The 21,936-nt window shown below is 38.2% G+C and overlaps 1 protein-coding gene across 2 annotated transcripts in view; it reads right to left on the bottom strand.

Moving 5' to 3' along the window:
* Window positions 1-21,936, bottom strand: part of phf14 (PHD finger protein 14) — a 173,550-nt gene that overhangs the window by 19,919 nt on the left and 131,695 nt on the right. The window contains exons 17-18 of one of the 2 annotated variants that reach the window (XM_052015568.1): window positions 16,505-16,622; window positions 13,667-13,766 (exon numbers count right to left, since the gene is read on the bottom strand). In XM_052015568.1, coding sequence (XP_051871528.1) covers window positions 13,710-13,766; window positions 16,505-16,622 — 175 coding nt within the window. In that variant the 3' untranslated portion in view covers window positions 13,667-13,709. The remainder of the gene's footprint in view (window positions 1-13,666; window positions 13,767-16,504; window positions 16,623-21,936) is intronic. The other variant, XM_052015567.1, reaches the window with a different exon arrangement.

The raw sequence follows: 21,936 nt of genomic DNA, 5'->3' as shown, positions 1-21,936 counted from the left end.
TTATCTGCCCATGCCTGGATATTGTCCAGGTCTTGCTGTATGCAGATGTCTAATTACTTCATTTTGAGTAGATGCTGATTATTGCACATGCTTACTTTCATTTGCATAAATCCTAACTTCTCAAAATAGTAGGATGGTCATTGATAAAGCAGCTGAAGATGGTTGAGCTTAGGACATTGTTCTGATGCTGGGATGATTGACCTCCAACAAAGACACTGGTTTCCTGTGTATCATTGGGGATGTTTTCTGCTTCTTACCCATTGACTTTAACTTTTGTCACAGCTCCTTGATGCCACATTTGGTCAAATGCCTTAATATCAGGTGTCATCTCTGTAACTTCACCTCAGAATTCAACTCTATGGTCCAAGTTTAGCCTAAGGCTGTGATGAGGTCTGGAGCCAAGTGGTCCCAGCAAAACATTGGTGAGTTGATATTAGATAGCAAGTGCCACTTAAGAGCACTGTCAGCCATGAGGTTATAGATTGTGGTGATGTACTGTATATTCCTGTTGCTGGTCCACAGCATCTTACGGATGCCCAGTTTTAAGCTGTCAAATTTTTCTGAGTTCAACCCATGCAACACAATTGTGATCTCATGGCACACAATGGAGGGTGTCCTGCGTGTGAAGATGTGACTTTGTCTCTATAATGATTATGTGGTAGTTGTTTCTACCATTCTGAAATTGGAACAAATATATCAAAGGATTGTGATGAAGTCTGTCATTTTGTCCGTAAGGTATGATTCCATGGGTATGAGTATATCTGTTGCTTGACTAGGCTAGGAGACAGTTCTCCCAGCTTGGAAATCAGTTCTCTGATGTTAGTAAGGAGGACTGAGGGCAACATATCCTCTTCCAAAGCTAAGGTATGCTGCATATTTTTATCTGTTTCAATGCAGCAATTATGATACAACCGAGTGTCTTTCTTGGGGATTCAGTATCAACCATGTTGTGGGGGGGGGGGGGGGGGGGGGGGCTGGGGTCACATACTGGCTGGAATGGCAGATATCTTTCTCTGAAGAACAGATAGCTTTTAATAACAATCTGGTAATTATTTAAAAAATTTCCAGTGCAATAGAATTTAAAAATTCCAACCTATTCCTGTAAAGCTGTTGCCTGAAATTGGACCTATAATCACAGCTGTTTCTGAGAGCCTTAGAGTGAAAAATTGGAGTGTGATAGATTATTGGAATAGTCAAGGTTGTAGGTGACAAAGACAAGGGTGGGTTTTGTCATTACAGGTCCTCTACAGTTTATGAATGCCAAACTTGTGTACAGCCCGTACATGTGAACGAGCATTTGGGAGACCGGTGGGATGAATTTGCTGGCTGCTGCAGGGCTGCAGGCAACTGTTCTTGACACCAGCTAGAATTTTGCCACATCGAACCCAAGAAGAATACATTCTAGTTGACACATTCATGTCCATTTTGCGAATTCTATCTGCAGACACACCGTTTGGGCCAGCAGCAGTGTCCTTTTTAAAACAGTAAATAGTATTTAAAACGATATCTGCAGTAAAATCAGCTTTATTATTAAGAATGGCAAAACAAGATTTAAAATGCTTCTCCAAACAATCTATTCCTATGGACAACCAACCTCTGCAGGCATCTTCAGCCATGTGGGAACTCAACAGAGCCACATTCCCAATTTGCAAATTGTTCAGGTTACGAACAGTTTTCAGGAACATAGCTACTGGTCCTTCCCAGGTTACAGCAGAGTTATCAGGTGATTGGTTGAGAAGGGCAAAAGAAGTCTTGCCTTTCTTATGTAATGGTAAGGTTGCAGACCAAAATATGTGAATGGTATGGAGATACAGATGCACCATGATGTACTTGAAGAATGGATCTATGTTGCAAAGGTGAAAATAGGTGATATTTGAACAGGGCTTCAGATGAAATGCCAAGGTTGTGAAGTGTCTTTCTTCAGTTTCGGACAATGGTTACAGAACAGAAAGGAATTTAGTACAAGGTTACAAAGCTCATGGCAAGAGCCAAAGGCAACTGCATATTGTTTAAGCCTTAGATGTATATAAATCAATGCTTTTGCACCAATGTCTTGATTTGGAAAAGCTTCAAAAACAGCAGAGAGCCATGAAGTTTACTTGTCTCCAGCATAACATTAATTTACATGTATCACTCTGCTGTTTTGGTTTGTTGTAATCTGATTTCTCAGAGTTTCAATGATAATTTGAAGCATGGATGCATCTGCTAATGCCAAAAATAAAGATTGGCGTTCCTAAGAATGGTCTCCCAGAAGCTTTACGACACATGAATCCCGAGAAAACATCCCCATTAGTAAGTTGTTTTAATAATAAGTTCAAATTTAATTTGTAGAGGACTGGATATTTTAAAATCAACATTTAGTTGAATATAAAACCTAGACTTGTATTGAGTTTTAAAGTCCAGTAACTGGTGTAAAATCATTTGGAGCAAATTATGTTGTCAAACACAAGAACACTGGTCATGATCTCCTGCACATTAAATAAAAAAAATCTGAATAAAACATAGCCTTTTAAATCTTAGCATTTGAACCAATTTTTTACAGTAATATACAGTAATTTATGAGTGGTTCTCAAGTGATTTGGATTGTTAAACTGCAGGCATGTCATGTGCCTTTGAGGTAACATAACTTCTAATACGTTGCAACTCAGTGTTTTCAGGTTAGTATTTCGTTAGACTAATGGATTACTTTTTTTAAGGAACTATTCATGACATTTTAATGATATACATAGACCCTTGCTCAAATCTAGCTTTTCATTTTTTTTGTTCTAAAGTTCATAATCTCTCAATTTCCAAAAACATTGTCTGTCTTTTTGCTTAATCCAATAGTAATTCTTTATAATCAGTACATCCACTCATGCTGGTGTTAGATTTGAATGATTCCATGTACTGGCTCTACTAGAATGCAATTTTTGTGAAGTTGCTAGTAATTGCTCATGAAGTTATGATAATTTGCCCAGACAGTAATTTCATTTGGTTAAGTATAATGCTAGCAAGTAACTTTTGTGGGAAAGGAAATGAAGGCTGATAAAATTGATGAGAACCATCTAAGAGAACAACTTTTATTCTATAGCTCTCTCCTACTTGTAATTAAAAACCAGGAAGTTTAATGAAACAAAGCTGAAGATTTTGTCACCTTGAAAGTGTCATGGTCCTGGAAAAATCCGATGAATTAATTTTTCCTGATATTGAAGTAATCTGATAGTGTAAGTACCTCAAAGAATAATATTTGACAGTGTTTGACTTTAAAATCTAATTCAGAGTTTCCAACATTAATGACAAAGAATGCACGATTTTGGTTGCAAGGTTGAAAGTAGGAAAATGACAGGTTGTTGGGAAGCTGAATTCAAACACCATTTTATGCAGAATGTTGAAGATGACACTTGGATCCAGGTTCCCAACAACTTGTTGCTTGTTGCAGTCCAGATGAAGCATCTCGACCTGAATCGTAAACTGTCCATTTCCCTCCACAGATGCTGGAATCTGGAGCAAAGAAGTCTCCTGCATCTCCAATCTGCCATTTTTTCAAGTTTCAACCCTGCACCCAAAATCACATGCTCTTTTCACAGAAATGTGGAAAGCTGACTCCACACAACTCCACTGACAGAAAGAACAATTGGCCATCCTTTCCCCCAACACAATACCATCCTAAAATCAACCACCGCTCCAATATTCCCCACCCCTCGATCCCCATGTTGCACGTCATCATATTCATTGAATAATTTGGATTAGAAGTTGTGACTCTGTAAAGAGGACTGTGTGGAATAACTAATATGTGGTTGTGTGCTAAATCACAGTTCATGGTATATCCTTTCCTCTCCAAGTAACCTTTTAAAAATGTGGTGATAATTTTAGCACAATGCCAATTAACTTGTAGCCTAGAAAGGTAACTAAATTGTCACAGATTAGCAACCTGGCTATTCACAGAAGAGATATAGAGTATCTCTCCATTGCTGGAAGATTTACATATTAATAACAGAATGCACCATTAAACTTGGACAAATTTTGTCATCAACTTCTGCGCCAAACATGATGACCCAAAAACAATTTATTCTGTTTGGTGACTTCTGTTACTTTCATGAATCCACACGGACGTACTATCCTAAATAACTCATTTTTTAAAAATTAAATGAAGGATAAATACCTGGATGACCTTTAAACTTTTAGGGAAAAAAATGTACTTTTACTAATCACTACAGAAGAGCCTTCACTTTTTTAATGCACCTCAAAAGTGCCTTTGGAAATGACATTACATAACTAAAGATGAAAAATTAATCTCAATTTCCGACAATTTAATTTAATCCAATTATTTTTTTCTCCGTGTTGCAGGAAGTGTTAATGGGAAATGCTTTTACTATCCAATTAAGGACATTTTCATTTAAAAACCAATTGCACACAGAACTAAATGTGACAAAAGTCTGTTTGGAAACATAGTAATTCATGCCCATTGCTTTATGGTTGCACCTTTGTTTAAAATAATGTCTTTATCTAGTAGACAACAGGGAATGGAAAGGACAACAACGAGGATATCCCATGTGGAAAATAAAGTGCAATTCTTTTTCACTTGAATAATGATCTTTAATCTCTGCAAACTCTGAGAATAAATGACTGAGTAATGATCTTTGTCTTTAATTTCCTTCCGCCAGTAAACCCACCAGAGTAAGATAATTAACTAACTTAATTAGACTAACTCTCTCTCAGGTCAATATGTATAATACCTTGCAATGCTTATAAAGTTAACAGTCATTCTAATACCAAAATCATCAATTGTGTTAAGTAGCTAGCCAAGGCTAAATTATGACACAAAAAATACTTCTATATAGCAATGCTCTGGAGACAACATGGTAAACTATTTTTAAAATCCATTTTTGAAAACTAGGAAGAAAAACAAAACTTTATCATATAAATGCATTTTGGTAACTCAGGGTCTGAAGCACCATGTTTTCTTATTGAATAGAACAATAATGTAAACTGCTCTAATGGGTATAAGAATTTAGTAGTACTTCTCTCTGCCTAATCTTAGTTGGGGCTGCAAAATGACAAAATATGCGGATGTCTCCTGTTGCCTCTGAAAAGATTATGGAATGATCTTTAGCATCTCTGGAGCCACTTGCCAATTTTTCTAATCCTTCTAAAGCTACTTAGTGAGTACTTTTGACTAAAAGCACCAGGTAAACAGTACAACCTTGCTCAGGTAAACCTAAGGCTTGTATCTTGGAAGAAATGTGAAACAACAACTTATCCCTGTCTGCCACAAATGCTATGTGTATTTGTCATAAGTAGCACCTTAACAGACTAAATGCAATGGATTTAATATATGTGGTAAGGAATAGCTTCTGTATTGCTACTTAAAAGTTCCACTTTCTACGGCACACAATACAACAGTTCATTTATTAAGGATTGCTAAACTAAAAAATAATTCAGTTTACATTCTGACCAATTTCATAAAAACAATTTATTATAAAAGTACATTAAATACAAGGCATATGCTTGCAGCTGGATGCCTTTGGAATAAAATATTATCAAGATCCATACTGCTGAAATAAAATTGGACAAAAGATATCCAGACAACCTCAATATTCACAAATAATTCTATTAAATGAAGTAACATACAATAACGTACAATCTATAAAGCAATGTCTATAAACAAAATTAGTCATTTGTATTCCTGTTGTTTAATCAACAAATCTAAAAATCATTCCAATTTTTTTAACAATGCAGGAGTTCTTGGAATGCAGGGCTACAGATCTATGGGTCAAAATTAAGGCACTGTAGTACAAAAAGCAAGATGCTCGATAAATTTAGATTAACTTGTGCTTTGACTCTTGGAATAAATTAAGATAAATGGTGCATGTAAATTAAAATCAACATCAGGATTTAAGATCTTAGTTTATGCACCGTTGGTCCAAACAAGCAATTACTGGAGTATTTCAGACAATTCAAAATCAAACTCAAGTGTCAAACTTCGGAAAAATTGGCAACAGACAATCATGCAGATGAGGCTTATTAAAAAAGCAACTGGGAGAAAGCTTTTTATGAAATGATTGATTGAATCGTATAACCACCAGAAGGTTCATCAGAAATCCTTACAAAATGAAAAAACAGCCTTCTCAAAGAGCTGGATATGACCGTTGAAAAATTTTACTCCAAATAAAAACTGAAGCTCAAAAGAATAGAGGCAGAGCACAAATTAAAAATGGAAATAATGCAGTAGATGTCTACTTGGGAACAAGATTAAAACCCAACCTGAACCTCACGCAAGTGTGGTCAAACAAACTAACCTAAGCTCAGTTATTTTGCTACCCAATCCAACCAGAACCAGAAGAATATTGTTAGATGGCCAAGCTCCAAGGAGAAGGTGTGCTACTCTAGTTCAGCAGTTCACCGAACCTCACTGCACTCCTGCCCCTGGGGTGCTCCCTTTATGTGTCTGCCCGGCTCAGGGTTTCCTTCCAGTCTCTACATTCCTTTCTGGGTTGCCAATACACTTCCCTGGCTATATCACATACACTGCCACCCAGCAAGGGTCAAACATCATATATTATTTAATTTATTTATAAAAAAAAAGTCAGCCTGCCTGATCTGACCCAAGCCTGAAGATTTATACTTTTTCCAGGGTTGACATGACACACAGTTGAGTTCCCATGGGCTTGGATTGTGCAACCAGGCTCTGGATTGCAGGAAAGTGAATGAAACACAAAGGAAACTTAGGGGAAGGCTCTTCATCCCAGCTTTCCCTTTCTGAGATCATAACACTATGAATGATTTTTACTTTAACTAACATTACCAGAAAATGTAAAACATCCTAAACCAATGACATCTTAATGTATCAATGTAAGTCTACTAATTTTCAGAACAAAACATATTCAGGCACGGTAGTGTAGCGGTTAGCGTAATGCTATTAAAGCGCCAGTGACCCGGATTCGATTCCCGTCACTGTCTGTAAGGAGTTTGTACGTTCTCCCCATCTCTGCGTGGGTTTCCTCCGGGTACTCCAGTTTCCTCCCACATTCCAAAGTCGTACGGTTTAAGAAGCTGTGGGCATGCTATGTTGGCGCCGGAAGCGTGGCGACACTTGCGGGCTGCCCCCAGAACACTCTATGCAAAAGATGCATTTCACTGTGTGTTTTGATACATGTGACCAATAAAGATATCTTGAGGTAAAAAATTTGACCTTCAGAATATTGGTTTAAAAAAAAGAGAAAAAAATACACTGAATTCTGTATGGCAAGATGGGATTTGACTGACTAAATTAATGGCCCTGCTAATTATTGTACATGCTTGATCTACTTTGCTGCCCACATTTGGCTCACATTCTAATCCTAAAATTACATTTACTTGCTGCATTACTTATGGGATGGGTCATTCAAGAAGCCTCTGAGACAGTCAGAGATTCTTTAAACACAGTTTGAATGGATTTAAATAACTAAAATTAATACATTTTAAAATGAATATTTAAAGTGAAATAAACAGAAACAAAACTTCACTTGAACTACTATTTTAATGAAGGGCAAGAAACCTATTCAAATGAAAGGGATTGCTGCTTGTATGCCACCCATGGCTGGTGTAAACGTGAAATGCTTCTGGCCCTCAGCTAAGTACCATCTGGAGCTGCCACTGGACTCAGGGTGCCTAGCCTTCAGCACAGCACTGACATCTATGCTGTAATGTACAGACGTCAAAGGTGCATTGAATATTTGAGGGCAGATGTGTGGTAGTGCAGCTTATTTGGCCCTTCACAGTTCTTCTGCTAAACAGCACCACTCTGTGGCAGAATGCTTCAGATTCTATACTAATTTAGCATAGAATTGTGCCATAACACAATTCTATGCTAAATTAGTATACAATCTGAAGAAGAACATATACTGTATATTGAGAGAGAACTTCCTTTAGATAGAAGCCAAAACACTGTAGGCACTTAGTATTAGCCTTGACACAATGGCATCATTCTAGCTTGAGTTAAAAGGCTGTCGATTTAAACTCCACTCATAGATATAGGTTGATATTAGAGTGAAAGTGAGAAAATGCTACATTACCTTAGTTGAAGTAAAATGTTAAAAAGTAGGCCCTATCTGCCAATTCAAAACAATAAAAAAAAGACCAAACAATCTATCGTTTTGGTTATGTTGATAAAGGCAACTAGGGCCCACTTACTGAATATCTCAGTTAGATTTCCTCCTCACTCTCCTTTGTTCAACCTGAGGCCATCAATCTCGTCTCATAACTATAATTCTCCAGCCCTAGCAATGTTCTTGTAAATTTCCACTACACCATCTCTAGCACTATCACATCTTTCCTGTTGGGTGGTGATCAGAACTGTACACTGTAATCTGGCTGTTGTAGCCTAACTAGTTTTCATACAGTGCTGGCAATATCTCCCTGTGGATATACTATGTGCCTCATCTGATAACGATGAGTCTCCCACATGCCTCCTTAACTACCTTATCTATCTGCTCCACTACTTCAGAGATTACACATAATTCAATATCCATGTGTTTCTCTACTCTTTTTTCAGCTTCTTCCCAACTGCATCACATTTCTCCAGATTGAATTCTGTATGATCTGTAGGGCTCTTACTATGGCCTAGAACTTAATTCCTCACTGACAACCATGTGGCTAATATTGGCAGTTAGTAAATATCTTAATCATTTATGTCATCAATACATCACAAAAAGTAAGAGAGTTAGTACAGAGCTCTGCAGAACACTTTTGCAATAAAAAATAAGCATAGACTGGGCACCTGTTTAGTGAAGCACCTGTGCTTTGTCTGCAACAGCCATCTAAAGCTTCCAGTTGCTATCATTTTAACTCTCCTTCCCATTCCCACATCATTCTGTTCTCAGCCTTCTCCACTGCCACGGTAAGGCCAAACGTAAACGAGAAGAAAAACACCTCATATTCAGAGATGAGAGTACAAATGCTGGAATCTGGACCAACAAACAATCTGCTGGAGGAACTCGGTGGATCAAGTAGCGTCTGTGGGGGGAAAAGGAATTGTTGACATTTCAGGTAGAAACCCTGCATCAGGACCCAAAATGTCGACAATTCTTCCCCCCCCCCACCCACCCAACCACCCACCCAACCACCCACAGATAATATTCAACCCACTGAGTTCCTACAGCAAATTGTTTGTAACACCTCATATTCCACTCGGGTAGCCTATGAGCTAATGATATAAACGTTAAATTGTCCAATTTCAGCTAACCCACATCCCCTGTATTCTTTTCCCACTCCTGCTAGTCCACCTACATTCTCTCTCCCTTTGTTCACCTTTCCCATTCCATCCCCCTCCCCCATTACATAGATTTGTTACCCCCTCTCCACCGAGTTCCATCTGTCCATCACCCAACATGCCTATCCACCTGGCTTCCTCCCTTGGTTTATCTTTATTATCTCCTCCCCTATCTGGTGCCCTTCACCCCTCAAACAGTTCTACTTATTATATTCCAGCCTCTGTCTCTCCCCCCCACCCCCCCCCCCCCGCCCCCACCACCTGGCTGCATGTGCCCAATTTTTTTTCCCTTATCTGTTTCCATGTATTTCTCTCTATCTCTAAACTTTCCCCCACTCCATCCGCCACCTGGTTCCACCTATCACCTACCAGTCCTGGTCTCGCACTTCCCTCTCAATTTATGCCAGCAATCTTCCCTCTACACTCTCAGTCCTGATGCAGGGTCTCAACCCAACACATCCATCATCCCTTTGCTGCTCAACAGAGTTCCTCCAGCAGTTTTTATTTGCTTCAGATTCTAGCGTCTGCAGTCCTGTGTCTCCAGTACCAAAGACTCACTACCCACTGGTTGAAGAAATCCCTTCTCATCTCTGTCCTGAATAATCAACTCCTCAATGTGAGACTGCGACTCCTGGTTCCATACATGCCAGCTAGGAGAAATGTTGGCTCTCTGTATCTGTTGTCAGGTCCCTCATCACTAAAATTCCCTTTGACCATAAACCTTTGCTTGCTGCCAGTGAGCCAAATCTTTATTCCAACTTGCCAATTTCCCTTGGATCCAATAGAATTTTGTTTTACTAATCAATCTGCCATCTTGCTGAAGTCCACACAGGTTTCATCAAATGCACTAACCTCATTGACCTTGTTATCTCCTCTTCCTATCACCTATGTTCATCAACATCCATGAAGTCCAGATTTAGGAGGTGCCCCTTTCCTTTCACTGGGAACATCATCTGTCTGAACCCTCACCATCTCCTCCTTGAGTGCTTTCCTCGGCCTTAATAAGGATTTATTTTTACGTGGTCTCTTCCAGTTCACTTTGATTAAATCCTATCTCAAGCTGATAAAATTTAACACTCAATTTAAAACATTTAGTTTTGTTCTACCTTTGTCCTTTTTCATAATTATGCTTTATCTAAATGTCTTATGATTTCTGCTTCCAGGTATGCTTTCCACTTGCCCAGCTTCATCCCTTAAAAACTAAATACAAACCTTGCTCCCTAGTTCATTTGCTCCATATTGAATAAAAATTCGCTATACCCTTCACTCTGCTGTTGTCTCAATTAATGTTAGGACGCCCACGCTTTTAGCCATGTGTCAGTAATGGCCATGATTTTATAGTCCCACATGTTTCTCACTGTCCTAAATTCCTCTCCTTTGTTTCCAGACCTTGCAATAAATATAGTCCAACTTAAGCATTGCCAACCATCCTCATTTCCTTTTCACCAGCCAGTATTTCTTCTGCCTTACAGACTTGTTTAATGAACCCTAACCTTCCATACCCAATTTTGTCTCTCTCTCCGTCCCTCTCCCAACACTGTTATGCTTCTATCCCCCAAAACAGTAGCTCATAAGAGAATAAGTGGAACATTAGCAATTGCTTTGTTATTTAAACCTGTGGTCATGGTGACCTCTTAGCAAGAAAGATAATTCATTCATTGTAACCATATGGACTTGTTAAAGATCCTTTCAGACAACTGCAGTGATTGCTAATATTGAATCCTCAAGTGTTGACAAAGCTATGTAATGGCCAATAACCATCCCCATTAACATTTTTTTGTGATTACTTGAATTATAGCTAGTTCTCAGTAGCATCTGCAGCTGCTCATGCATGCATGTTTATTATATCTGGGTGGACAAAAATTATTCCAATCATCTGACGGGCAGTAGCTAAGAGACTTTTTGTATTTGCATGACCGGTATTATTTCAGTCTTTTACATAATTGGTGCAAGCAAATCAAGTCATTGCAATATCACCAATTCTGGAATTATGGGCAGCAATTTATTTTGAAACAATTAACCATCCTTGCAAATGCAGGTTACAGAATGGATCATCAGAATGACTGTTAATGAGATATAATATTTGGCACATGTGAGGTCACTAAGCATCTTGTGGGACTACATTCAGTTCCTGGGGCTTAACTCCTGACCCTTACGTCCAGGACTATTTGTTCCCATCAGTGCCTTCTGAGTTTCCTGGCTCCCTGGGGATGTCATTTCTGCTAATTTCCATCTCCTCCATTCTTCAATATTTTCCAGGTCAGGTTCACTTGTCAAACATCTGCCAGCTCTTGCACCTATTATTGTTGTCCTCCTCTTTATGACATAGAGACTAGCTGTAATTGATGTATTCCTCTCATGACACTGTCTCCCACTGATGCATCCATAATGCTTTAAGCAATGGCTAGAAGCTAAATTCAGATAATCTGCTATCTGAATATTCGGAAGTTCCAATGGTTCACCATCTGGGTCACCGGGTGATGTTTCTTATGATCCCTTTAAACTCACAGAGCTCTGTTGGCTTGCTCCTTATAAACTCACTATGGCCCTATTTCCAGCATGCCTCATTGTAGTGTGAAAGGTCATGGCTGTCACGTGATACCATCGAGTACTGGTCGAAAGCGACACCACTGTCAATCAAGGCCTAGCTCCATCCACTCATTGGCACAGACTCTTGACCATTGGTTCCCATGCACACCTCTTGCACCTAGCCATGACCTATTGGACCTGTTGAACTACCTGAGCTAGCTCCACCCAGCTCTCCAGCACTACAAAGAATGCCACATGTGCGTGGCTCTTCCTCTTTTTGATTGCTGCCGGAGTCGAAACCACGCCGAGGGATCACTGGTAAGAGTGTGCGCTTCCACAGAACGTCTTAAGTAGATTCCTGGTAGCGTAGAGCCGATGCTTGTCCAGGCTCAGGGGGTTCAGGCACTGTATTGCGTTTTCTCTGATCATTTGTAACTAGTTCACTGTGTGTGTGTGTGTGTGTGTGTGTGTGTGTGTGTGTGTGTCCACGCACGCGCATGCACTTCACCCCTGTTGCAACTCCCCTTACGTTTCCCGATCACCCATGTGAGTGTGCATCCATTCCCGTTCATTCTGTTCCCGCGTTTGTCTTTGTAAATAAATTCCTTTTTTTAAAATCTAAAGACTGTGTCCAGAGTCCTCTACCTTTGAGACCCAAAGAACCTATTCCCACAACACTCAAACTCTCCAGGCCCTCTTTCCTAGACTCCTTTTGAACTCACCAGCGATCTATTTCCCACACTCGAATGAACTCACTGGGCACTGTTTACTGTGCTCCCTTTAAACTCTCAGGTTTTAATTTTCACTCTCTCTTAAAACTCATCTTGTTCACTGACAATTATATTATACGATCAAATAATATATTTAAAAAAAGTGAATTAAAAATAGATTGGAGTATTAATAGAAGTATTATCTGACAGTCTGGAGAATCTGCCAGTTCAGCACCATTAAAGTCCCAAAGGTGCCGTATTATCGCAGTTTTACTGTAGTTAGGTGACAATGAGACGGCATGCTGCTTGCATTTCTATCAATAACCATAGGTCAATAACAGATTGGAATCCCAGTACTTGCTTTTAGGATCATAAACTTTAGCTCCTTATATTAACTTTCCATTAATTTCTATGGATAATTGTGAACACCAAGACAACATATGATTATGCAAAGTGTAAATTGACATTAATCTGCCTTTAAATCAAAATGCAACAAGATTTCAAATTAAGGCCTGCTCAGTATGTTATGAGGTTCTGTCTTTTAATAACAAAATCAATTACCCTTGGTCTGGACTAAGAAAAAAATGGATGCAGTGCTTATTTGCAAGTGGTTTATCTCTGATGCCAGGCTCTAAAAACATGACTACAATAAAGAAATGAGTTCAGCTTACTAATAAAGTCCTTGGCAAATGTGAAAAATTATGGTTCTTCTTTCAGACTAGTCAACATGCGTATATTAATAAGAAACACAAATATTGCAAAATATTATTATTACTATTAACTATGCCCACTTGTAATCCTAAGGCACGCACTATAAGTTTTAAACATTTGAGTAGATACTGGCTGCTGTGCAGGTCCACATAATGGTTGTGAAGTATTCAAACTCAACAAGGTTCCCATCAGGGACCATATCATACTCTGCATCTAGTTAGTTAGATGCAGAATTGACTTTACCCCCTGTGTACTGATTACCTCTACAAATAAAAGACTATTAACCATTTTGCCTCATCACTTATGAACAAAACATTTAAAAATTGTTATTGCTGGGGCCCACCCATCCACTAACTGTATTAACAACTGAAAGGTTTTGTTACTATTTGTGCAGTACACCTGCAAAGCTTTCCAAATATCCTTCAAAAAGTTCACATTTGTAATTTGGTCAGATTGACCCTTTTCAAAGGGATGCAAAAAGTAATACCAGCGTTCACAGAAGTTGCTTTGTGCAACAAGTCTGAAGAAACTTATCTATTTCCAAATTTGACGGTCACGGTAGAGCCAACATTCCTCATTTCTGTTCCCTGCCATGGGAAGAGGAAAAAAGAGAAATAAGGAATGTTTTTTTTATTTGAGTCCTGTTAGCCAGGAAAAACATGGAATAAATACCTCAACATACCAGAACTAAATCTGGATTATTTTGCAAAATTATGCTGACCTCTTACTGAAGCTTTTTGAAGGTTACTTGTCTTTGCTCAGACTGATTCTATAAATACATAAGTGCTCTCCTACTATAAAGGTTAACCAGTTAAAACGTAATGTGTTTCCTGACATGCAGGGTAGCTGCTGGATTACACAGTAATCAACTATCTCAGTGCTACTGGGGCCGAATCTTCAGTTCAATTTGATTCAGTCCTACTCAAGCCCCATTCCTCACCTCTTTTTCTAATACATTGATGACTATATTGGTGCTGTTTCCTGCTCTACAACTGAACCCAAAAATTTCATCACATTTTCCTGTCAATTTAACTCTCAGTCTCAATCCTACTCCTGCTCTGTCCTATCTGCCTGCGTTGTAACAAGATTCATCGTAAACCTGAGGAACAGTGCCTTATCTTCTGTTTAAGTATGCTGCAGCCTCCCTAGCTCCATCTCAGAATATAGGTTAAGGGCCAATATCTGTTACAAACTCTCATGCCCCCAGGCTAGCCTGAATATATATATACCTACACAGATGTGTGCCCACTGGTTGGCAAGTACATGGCCTGTTTCCAAACTGTATGACTCTACTCAAATCCCCTGCTTCTTGAACGGACTCCACTTCATCCTGCCAATTTGTCTACGCTTTGTCATATTTTTACGTTGATAACACTTTTCACACCAGTGCATCCATGATGTTTACCTTTTTTTGCATTCATGGTTTCCCCTCTATCAGACTTGACTGGACTCTCATTCACTCCTGTACCATCTCCAACACTGCTCTCATTCTCTCTACTTCCTCCCAGAGCAGGGTGTTGGATTCCCTTGACTTCATCTTCCACCTCAACAGCCTCTAGATTTAATGATCATCTTCTGTAATTTCCACCATCCACAATGTGAGGCCACCCCAAGATGCATCGTCCTTCTCCCCTTTCAGCATTTCATGAGCTATGCCCCCTCTACTCCCTTGTCCATTCTTCCATCTCCAACAATAAGATCCTTTCCTAGTCACACTTTTCCATGCAAATGAAGAGTATGCAACATTTTCCTTTTCCCTCTCCCTTTCCCAGCATTCACAGACTGAAATCCTCCAGGTCAGGCAGTGATTCACCTGCACATCTTCCAATTAGTGTACTGGATTCAGTGCTCATAATATAGTATTTTCTACATTGCAGAAACCATTCCCACTATACAGAACAGTTCCAATCTACTAGGGTGATATTGAAGCTTCAAGCTGCCTGTGGTTTTAATTGTCCATCTCAATCTCATTCTGACTCCTCTATCTGATTCAACAAAGCTTAACTCAAGCTCAATGAACAGCATCTTATTTTCTGATTTGGCATAATAGTTACAGTTCTCAGAATTTAATACTGAATTCAACAATTTCAGATAACTATTTTGGATCAAAACTGGAGACACAAGAGACTGTAGATGCTGAAATATGGAGCAACACAATAGACGCTGGAGGAACTCAGTAGGTCAGGCAGCATCTATGGAGGGATATGGACAATTGATGTTTCGGGCATGTTCATCCAGCACCTTTTTGTGTTGCTTTGGATCAGAACTGGCCAGTTCTGGAGGCATCAACCTGCAAAATTAATTCCATTTTTCTTTCTCTACAGATGCTGTGAGATCTGTTGAGTATTTCCAGCATTGTGTTTTATTCCAGATTTCCAGCATTTGCAGTGCTTTGTATCTCACAGTTGCCATGTTTTAATTTACAACTCCTCCAGACAGATAACTACTATTAACAAATCATTAACACCTTCTCTCATCTGACACCAGTAGTTTGGTCATTCAGTTCACCCTTTCATTAACATTTCATTTTATTCCATTCCCTCCACCTCTCCCCTTCTCTGCAACGTGTTTGATTTCTAACTTTTCAAAAGATCTGATGAAAGATGATCAACATGTAATGCTTTTTTTCCCCTCTCTCCATAGATGCTGCCAACCTGCTAAGTATTTCCAGCGCTCCTTGCTTTTATTTCACATTTACAGCATCTGCAATTTTATTTTGCTTTTCAAGTATTCAACTGGTAATTGTCTGTGAAAGTCTTCAGGTTTTAATAACCTGTCCAGTAAAGCAAGACCATATTACACAGTCCTATTTTCTGCTGGAATGCTGGCAAAGCAGAAATACTTTGAAGACATCTCCCTTGGAACAGAATAAATTTTACTCCCTCACTTCAAACATCATTTTGCTTAATACTGCACATTCCTTTAACACAGATTAAATGACATGGAAAAAACTAATTAACTTTTAGTTATCTGAAACAATTGAAACAACGCAGGTTAAAATTTCAAAGGTCTACCTGTGGTAAAGTTGGTGTTTCAAACAGCTTTCTAATTCATCAATGATGCAGAATTGGACTCTCCTAACTAACTGGAAGATGGGAATAATTGGGGTATTTCTACTTTTACTGCAAGACAGCCCATTCTACATTTAAAGGCTGATAGAAATTCAATATCATTTTTGATTCTCTCCAGAACTGACGAAGATATTTAAGCATTCTACGACTAAGATTGCTCGATTTCCAAATTACTGCTGACAGGTAATTTCCACACACTATCTTTGAGAGTCGTATACTGAAGTGAATTCTAAGGAACCAGCATTTAATCTTACTTTTGAAGACGTGGAGTCACACTCCTGACAGATCCAGCCATAGCCTGTCTGCTTTGGGGATTTCTTCAGGGGCGGATCGAGGCAACCAAAGTGGTAACAGAGTCTGCATTCATCACATCTGCACAGGAAAATAATTTAAAAATCAAATTAGTTTTACGATGATGCAAAATTAAATATATATTTTAAGAAACTGAAGTATGAATAAATCATCAACTTCTTGTCAAGTTGGTTGCACAGAGGAAGAAATCACTAATTTATAACACCCTGGCATCACCTTACCCACCCAGTTCAATGGGATAGTCTATAAGGTGAAAAAAATAAGTCACTTTCAAATTTAACTATACAGTTTAATAAATACAAAAACAATTTTGGAAACATTTAACAGGCCAAAAACAACTATGGAGAAAGTTAACATTTTGGGTGAATCATCTTTCACTAGTCTGATGATAGGCCATTAACCTGAAGCATTGGCTTGGATTTAATCTTGTCTGTTTGTAAATGTGTATTCAAGATAGTTCAAAATATGTTTGGTATTGCAAAGTCAATTTGTATGAAAATATTCATCTAATAAAGATAAATCATCTACATCATCTCCTTTTCAGTTCTGACAAAGGGTCTCCGACCTGAAACACTGATTCTGTTTCTCTTCCCACAGATGCAGCCCGACCTGCTGAGTATTTCCAGTAGTTTCTGGTTTTGTTTTAGATTATCTACCTTGAATGATTCCCCACTCACATTATCCACTCTTTTAATGATACATATTTTCCACATATCGTGAAAATGTGTTTTTCCAGTTTACTCATTCATGGGATGTGGGATGCCCCTGGCAAGGCCCCCATTTATTGTCGATCCCTAACCACCACTGAACTGAGAGGGTACTTTACATGCAACCATTCACATTTGTGGATCTGAGTCACTTACAGGACAAACCAATTGTAGATTTCCTTCCAGGAAATCACTGATGAAGTGGGAAGGACACTGATGAAGCAGATAGGTATCCACATTAACTTGAAACTAAATTAAAACTACCCCTTTATTGCTATCCTCATCAAGAAAAACAATCTGCAGGACTTGTAGAAAGGGATAAGATAATCACTAATGCTGATGGATTATTCCAGATTTTATTTTTATTCATTTTTCAGAAGCTAGGTACTGCTAACAGGGCCTGTGGTTATCACCCAGCCCTAACTATCATGTGAAGGTGGATCTTGAATCACTGCAGCCCGTCTTGACGAAGATATGGCCATAATCACCTGATTATTTGAATTTAAATTACCTATCTACCATAGTGGGAATCAAACTCATGTTTCTAGATCAAATGGTCTATGGGCAGCATGGTGGTACAGCTATTAGAGCTGCTGCCTCACATCTCCAGTGTCCTGGTTTCAGTCTTGACCTCTGGGGCAGTCTATGTGGAGTTTGAAAATTCTCCTGCTGGTTTCTTCTGGGTGCTCCAGTTTCCTCCCACACTCCAAAGAAAAAGTGTTGATAAGTTAATTACACCTAACATGTGGGAGAATGGGAAAATCTGAGAGGAGTTGATGGCAATAAAGGGAAATAAGATGAAATTAGCACAGGACTAATATGTATGAGTCCTTGATGGTTAGCACAGACGCCGAAGGGCCTGCGTCCATGCTATCTTGATTCTGGATAACTTAACTACTATGATACCATATCCATGATACAGGCCTATTGGATACTAAGGAAATCATATCCTGAGCTTATAAATGAAAATGAAACAATTGCAAGTGCCGTACATTACTTTCTATATCTTTGTCGTATAAAATCTACAGCCTTAGCATTGAATTGCCTTACATTCATATAAAAGTAAATTAAATTAAATGAAATCCTATTACCCCATCCCCCCAAATATGATCAGCTACAGGGCCTGTAGAAAGGAACAAGACATGACAAATGAACAATGAATATCTCATTTTAAAAATGAAATAACAAATATATTTTATCAATTTAAATGTATGCCATGTTTGTTTAAGGTACAATTTGGGATTCTGGGCAGAAACAATTACATCATATGTCATAGATGTCAAGTATACATGACATAGAAACTGAATGGTATACTGGAGAAATTAACTTTCATGAATACATTTTAAAATCTGGGTGATAATGTAGTACTAAGTAATTTCCATAATTCTGGATCTATTGAAAGGATTTAGAATTAAAATTTCGATGCTAGCCTGGAATATTTTCCAGTTAGCCTTAAAAAAATGTTTTATGCAATGTTGAACTCCGTTTTCTGAATTAATCATGTCTGTGCTCCCTTTAAATAAAAGCATCTAAATTCTTATCATTTGTTAAAAATGATCTCAATACTTTGGACTCTTCTTCATTTCCTAATTCTTGTGCATTTTAATTAAAAACAACCTCACAAGGACTAGCCCATTATTGTATAATTATGTTTTAATCAATTGAGGTGAACCATATTGTATAATTATGTTCTAATCAATCAAAGTGAACTAGATTTTGTATCGTAAATCAGATAACTAACATATGGATCAATCACAATTCACTGCAACAAACCTTGATTCCAAATTCCACCTCATTAGGTTTCCTGCATTGTCTTATCAGCTGGTTTGCAGAAGTCTTAGTGCTTACACATTGGAGAAAGATTGCCTAGGAATAAGGGCCTGCTAACCATACCTATCATATACACAAATATAAAAAAGTGGAAATGCATGTAACATTTCAATTAATATAAAAAGGGTAAACAAATCAATCTAAGTAGTCTGTTTAATATTACATTTTTAAATCCTGTTTAAATTAACTACTCAGCCCTTTGATTTTTCACATTACCCCTGCAGCCCTGTGACTTACCTTGCCCTTCATTCATGCCACTACCATTCACATCCATCGAAGGGCAGATGATTAGTGGCCAGAGCCCAATGACCTAGTTATTTCCCTCTCCATTGAATTCCGACTATAACTTTGTATTCATCAAAAGCTTTGCTGTTTTCAAAACATACTTAAAAAAAGCAAATTAAGATTAAAGAGAGAAAACTGCCTGATTTTCTCTTTGTATTTCTCTGTTACACAGCATTTCAGTTTCGGAAATGAGAACTGCTATCTCACTACAATAAGCTATTAGTAATGACCTTTATTTAGTCATTAAAAGATGAGACAATTAGTTGTCTTCAAAATACAACTAATGTGTTTTTTTTCCCCAAAACCTAGGAACATTACATCAGCACAAACCAGGTGGGCCAAATGGCCAGAACCAAGCTATACATTCTATGTAATACACAAAGATACGAGATTTTGCTTTCTCCTCTTACATCTTGTAAAATTTACTGAATACAAAACAAAGGCCAAAACACTTAATTTTCACTCTTTCAGGAGCTAGACATAAAAGGTGGCCTTGCCTAGAGATTCATACCCTATTAGCGGTACTAAATACAGAAAGTTATGACAGCAGGTTCTAACCTGCCACCAAAATTCATTCAAATAACTTTTCTCATAGGAGGTAACAACCCACTAACATGACTATATTAACCGGGTGTGAATTTCTAGGCACACATCCTTTAAAAGAACACTCAACTTGCATTTAACCTCAGTTTATTCTGAAAGAGACCATTCATCTCTTAGAGTCTGTTTCACTATTTAATTGGATTGTGAATGATAAATTTCAATGCCAATTTATTCATTTTTTGTTCTGTTTCCTTAAATTCTTACCTAACTGATCCAAGCCTTGATATTTGTCAAAATTACTCTCCCATATATTTTAAGTGCTTCTTTATTTATATTTATATAGTGTCATTATACAAAGATGCAACAGTTTTGGCCCTGATATATTTTTGAAATTAGGTACAGCTCCCCATGGCAGCAGCAGGCAAAGATCTTGAGCTATGGGATGGAAAATTGATCAAGATTTTTGCTCTTTCATACTTTTCTTCTAAGACGCAAGGTTACTGCTGTGACAAACAAGGTCTTGTACAAGCTCATAGGAATGATGAATGTAAAAATTAATAAATGGTCATGTTAAGATAAAAGTGATGGTTTCTGAGCTTGAGAAGCAGGTAGAGGGTCAGCAAAGTACACAGGAGGCAGGATGATTCCTGAACTGAATATTCCTCATGGTGTTGAGAAAGTAAGAATGTAAGAAACAGCAAAAGGTCATTTGGTCCCTTGAGTCCTCTCCTCCATTCAGTAAAACCATGGCTGATCCAATGTTGGCCTCAATGCCTCTCTTCTGCTCTCTCTCCCTATTCAGAACGACCCCCTGATTGATCAGATGATTGTCAATTGTTACCTTGAAGATTCTCATTGAATTTGCCTCCACAGATCTCTGGGTAGAGAATTCTGAAGAGTCATGACCCTCTGAGAGAAGAAATTTCTCCTCATCTCTGCCTTAAATGGGTGACCTATAATTCTGAAACAATTTCCCCTAGTTATTGATATCCCCACTGATGGGAATATGCTCTCAATGTCTACCCCATAAATCCCTCTCAAAATCTTGCCTGTTTCAATAATATCACTTCTCATTCTTCTGAACTCCAATGACTATAGACCCAACCTGCCCAACCTCTTCTTGGACATCAACTGATCTCTAGAATCAAACTGTGAACCTTATCTGCACCATCTCCAATACAAATAGATCCTTCCTTAAATATGGAAGCCAACTTTACACATTACACCAGTCCTTGTAAATTTGAATTAAATTTCCCTCCTTTTATAATCTGTACTCTTTACAATAAAGACCAATATAATAAGGGTTGGCATGAATGTTCACCCCAGATTTAAAGAGTTAAGGAAGAGAATAATTAGGTTGTCATCCAGTAGCCAGAATGAGGCTAAAATCCTCAGCACTCTTCCACGGGCGACACCCATCTCATCCTATCAGGTGCCATGCTTTGTTTAACGATAATACTATTTCACCTCTGAGCCATAAATCCAGCCAATTTTCTCAACTGAGGGAATACTGTACAGATGTTAAACAAGCCAACGTGCCCTTAGGAGGATATTCAATATCCCAAGACATCTTCCAAAGAAAACCAGAGGAATTCTCCTTGCGCCTTGCCAATGAGCTACAAGAACACAAAGCTGGGAATAAACACTAAACAGAACGGCCGGCTATTGAGTGGGAAGAATGGTGAATGGACAGAGGGAGAAAAAACAGCATTGAAGGACAGCAGTAAACATTAAATAATTAGAGTGAATAATAAAGTCAGAGGGGAAAATTTAAAATTAACTGTGAAATATACCAATAGTGAAAGAATCCAAAATCCAACGAATAAAAATCCAGTATATCTGAATAATTAACTAGCAATTTTTGAGATTAAGGGAATAAAGTTAAAATCATACCACAATACAATACAAAAACATTGAGGTGTGTATCATGAGTAGATAATTTTGTAATCAAAATAAATGGTCTGCCATTCAACAGGTAAAAGGTGGAAGATCAAGTCCAACACATGGAA

Source organism: Pristis pectinata, chromosome 5 (genome assembly GCF_009764475.1).
Source record: "Pristis pectinata isolate sPriPec2 chromosome 5, sPriPec2.1.pri, whole genome shotgun sequence".
NCBI lineage: Eukaryota > Metazoa > Chordata > Chondrichthyes > Rhinopristiformes > Pristidae > Pristis > Pristis pectinata.
Note: the sequence above shows the minus strand (reverse complement) of the source record. Positions and strands in the feature narration are given on the sequence as shown.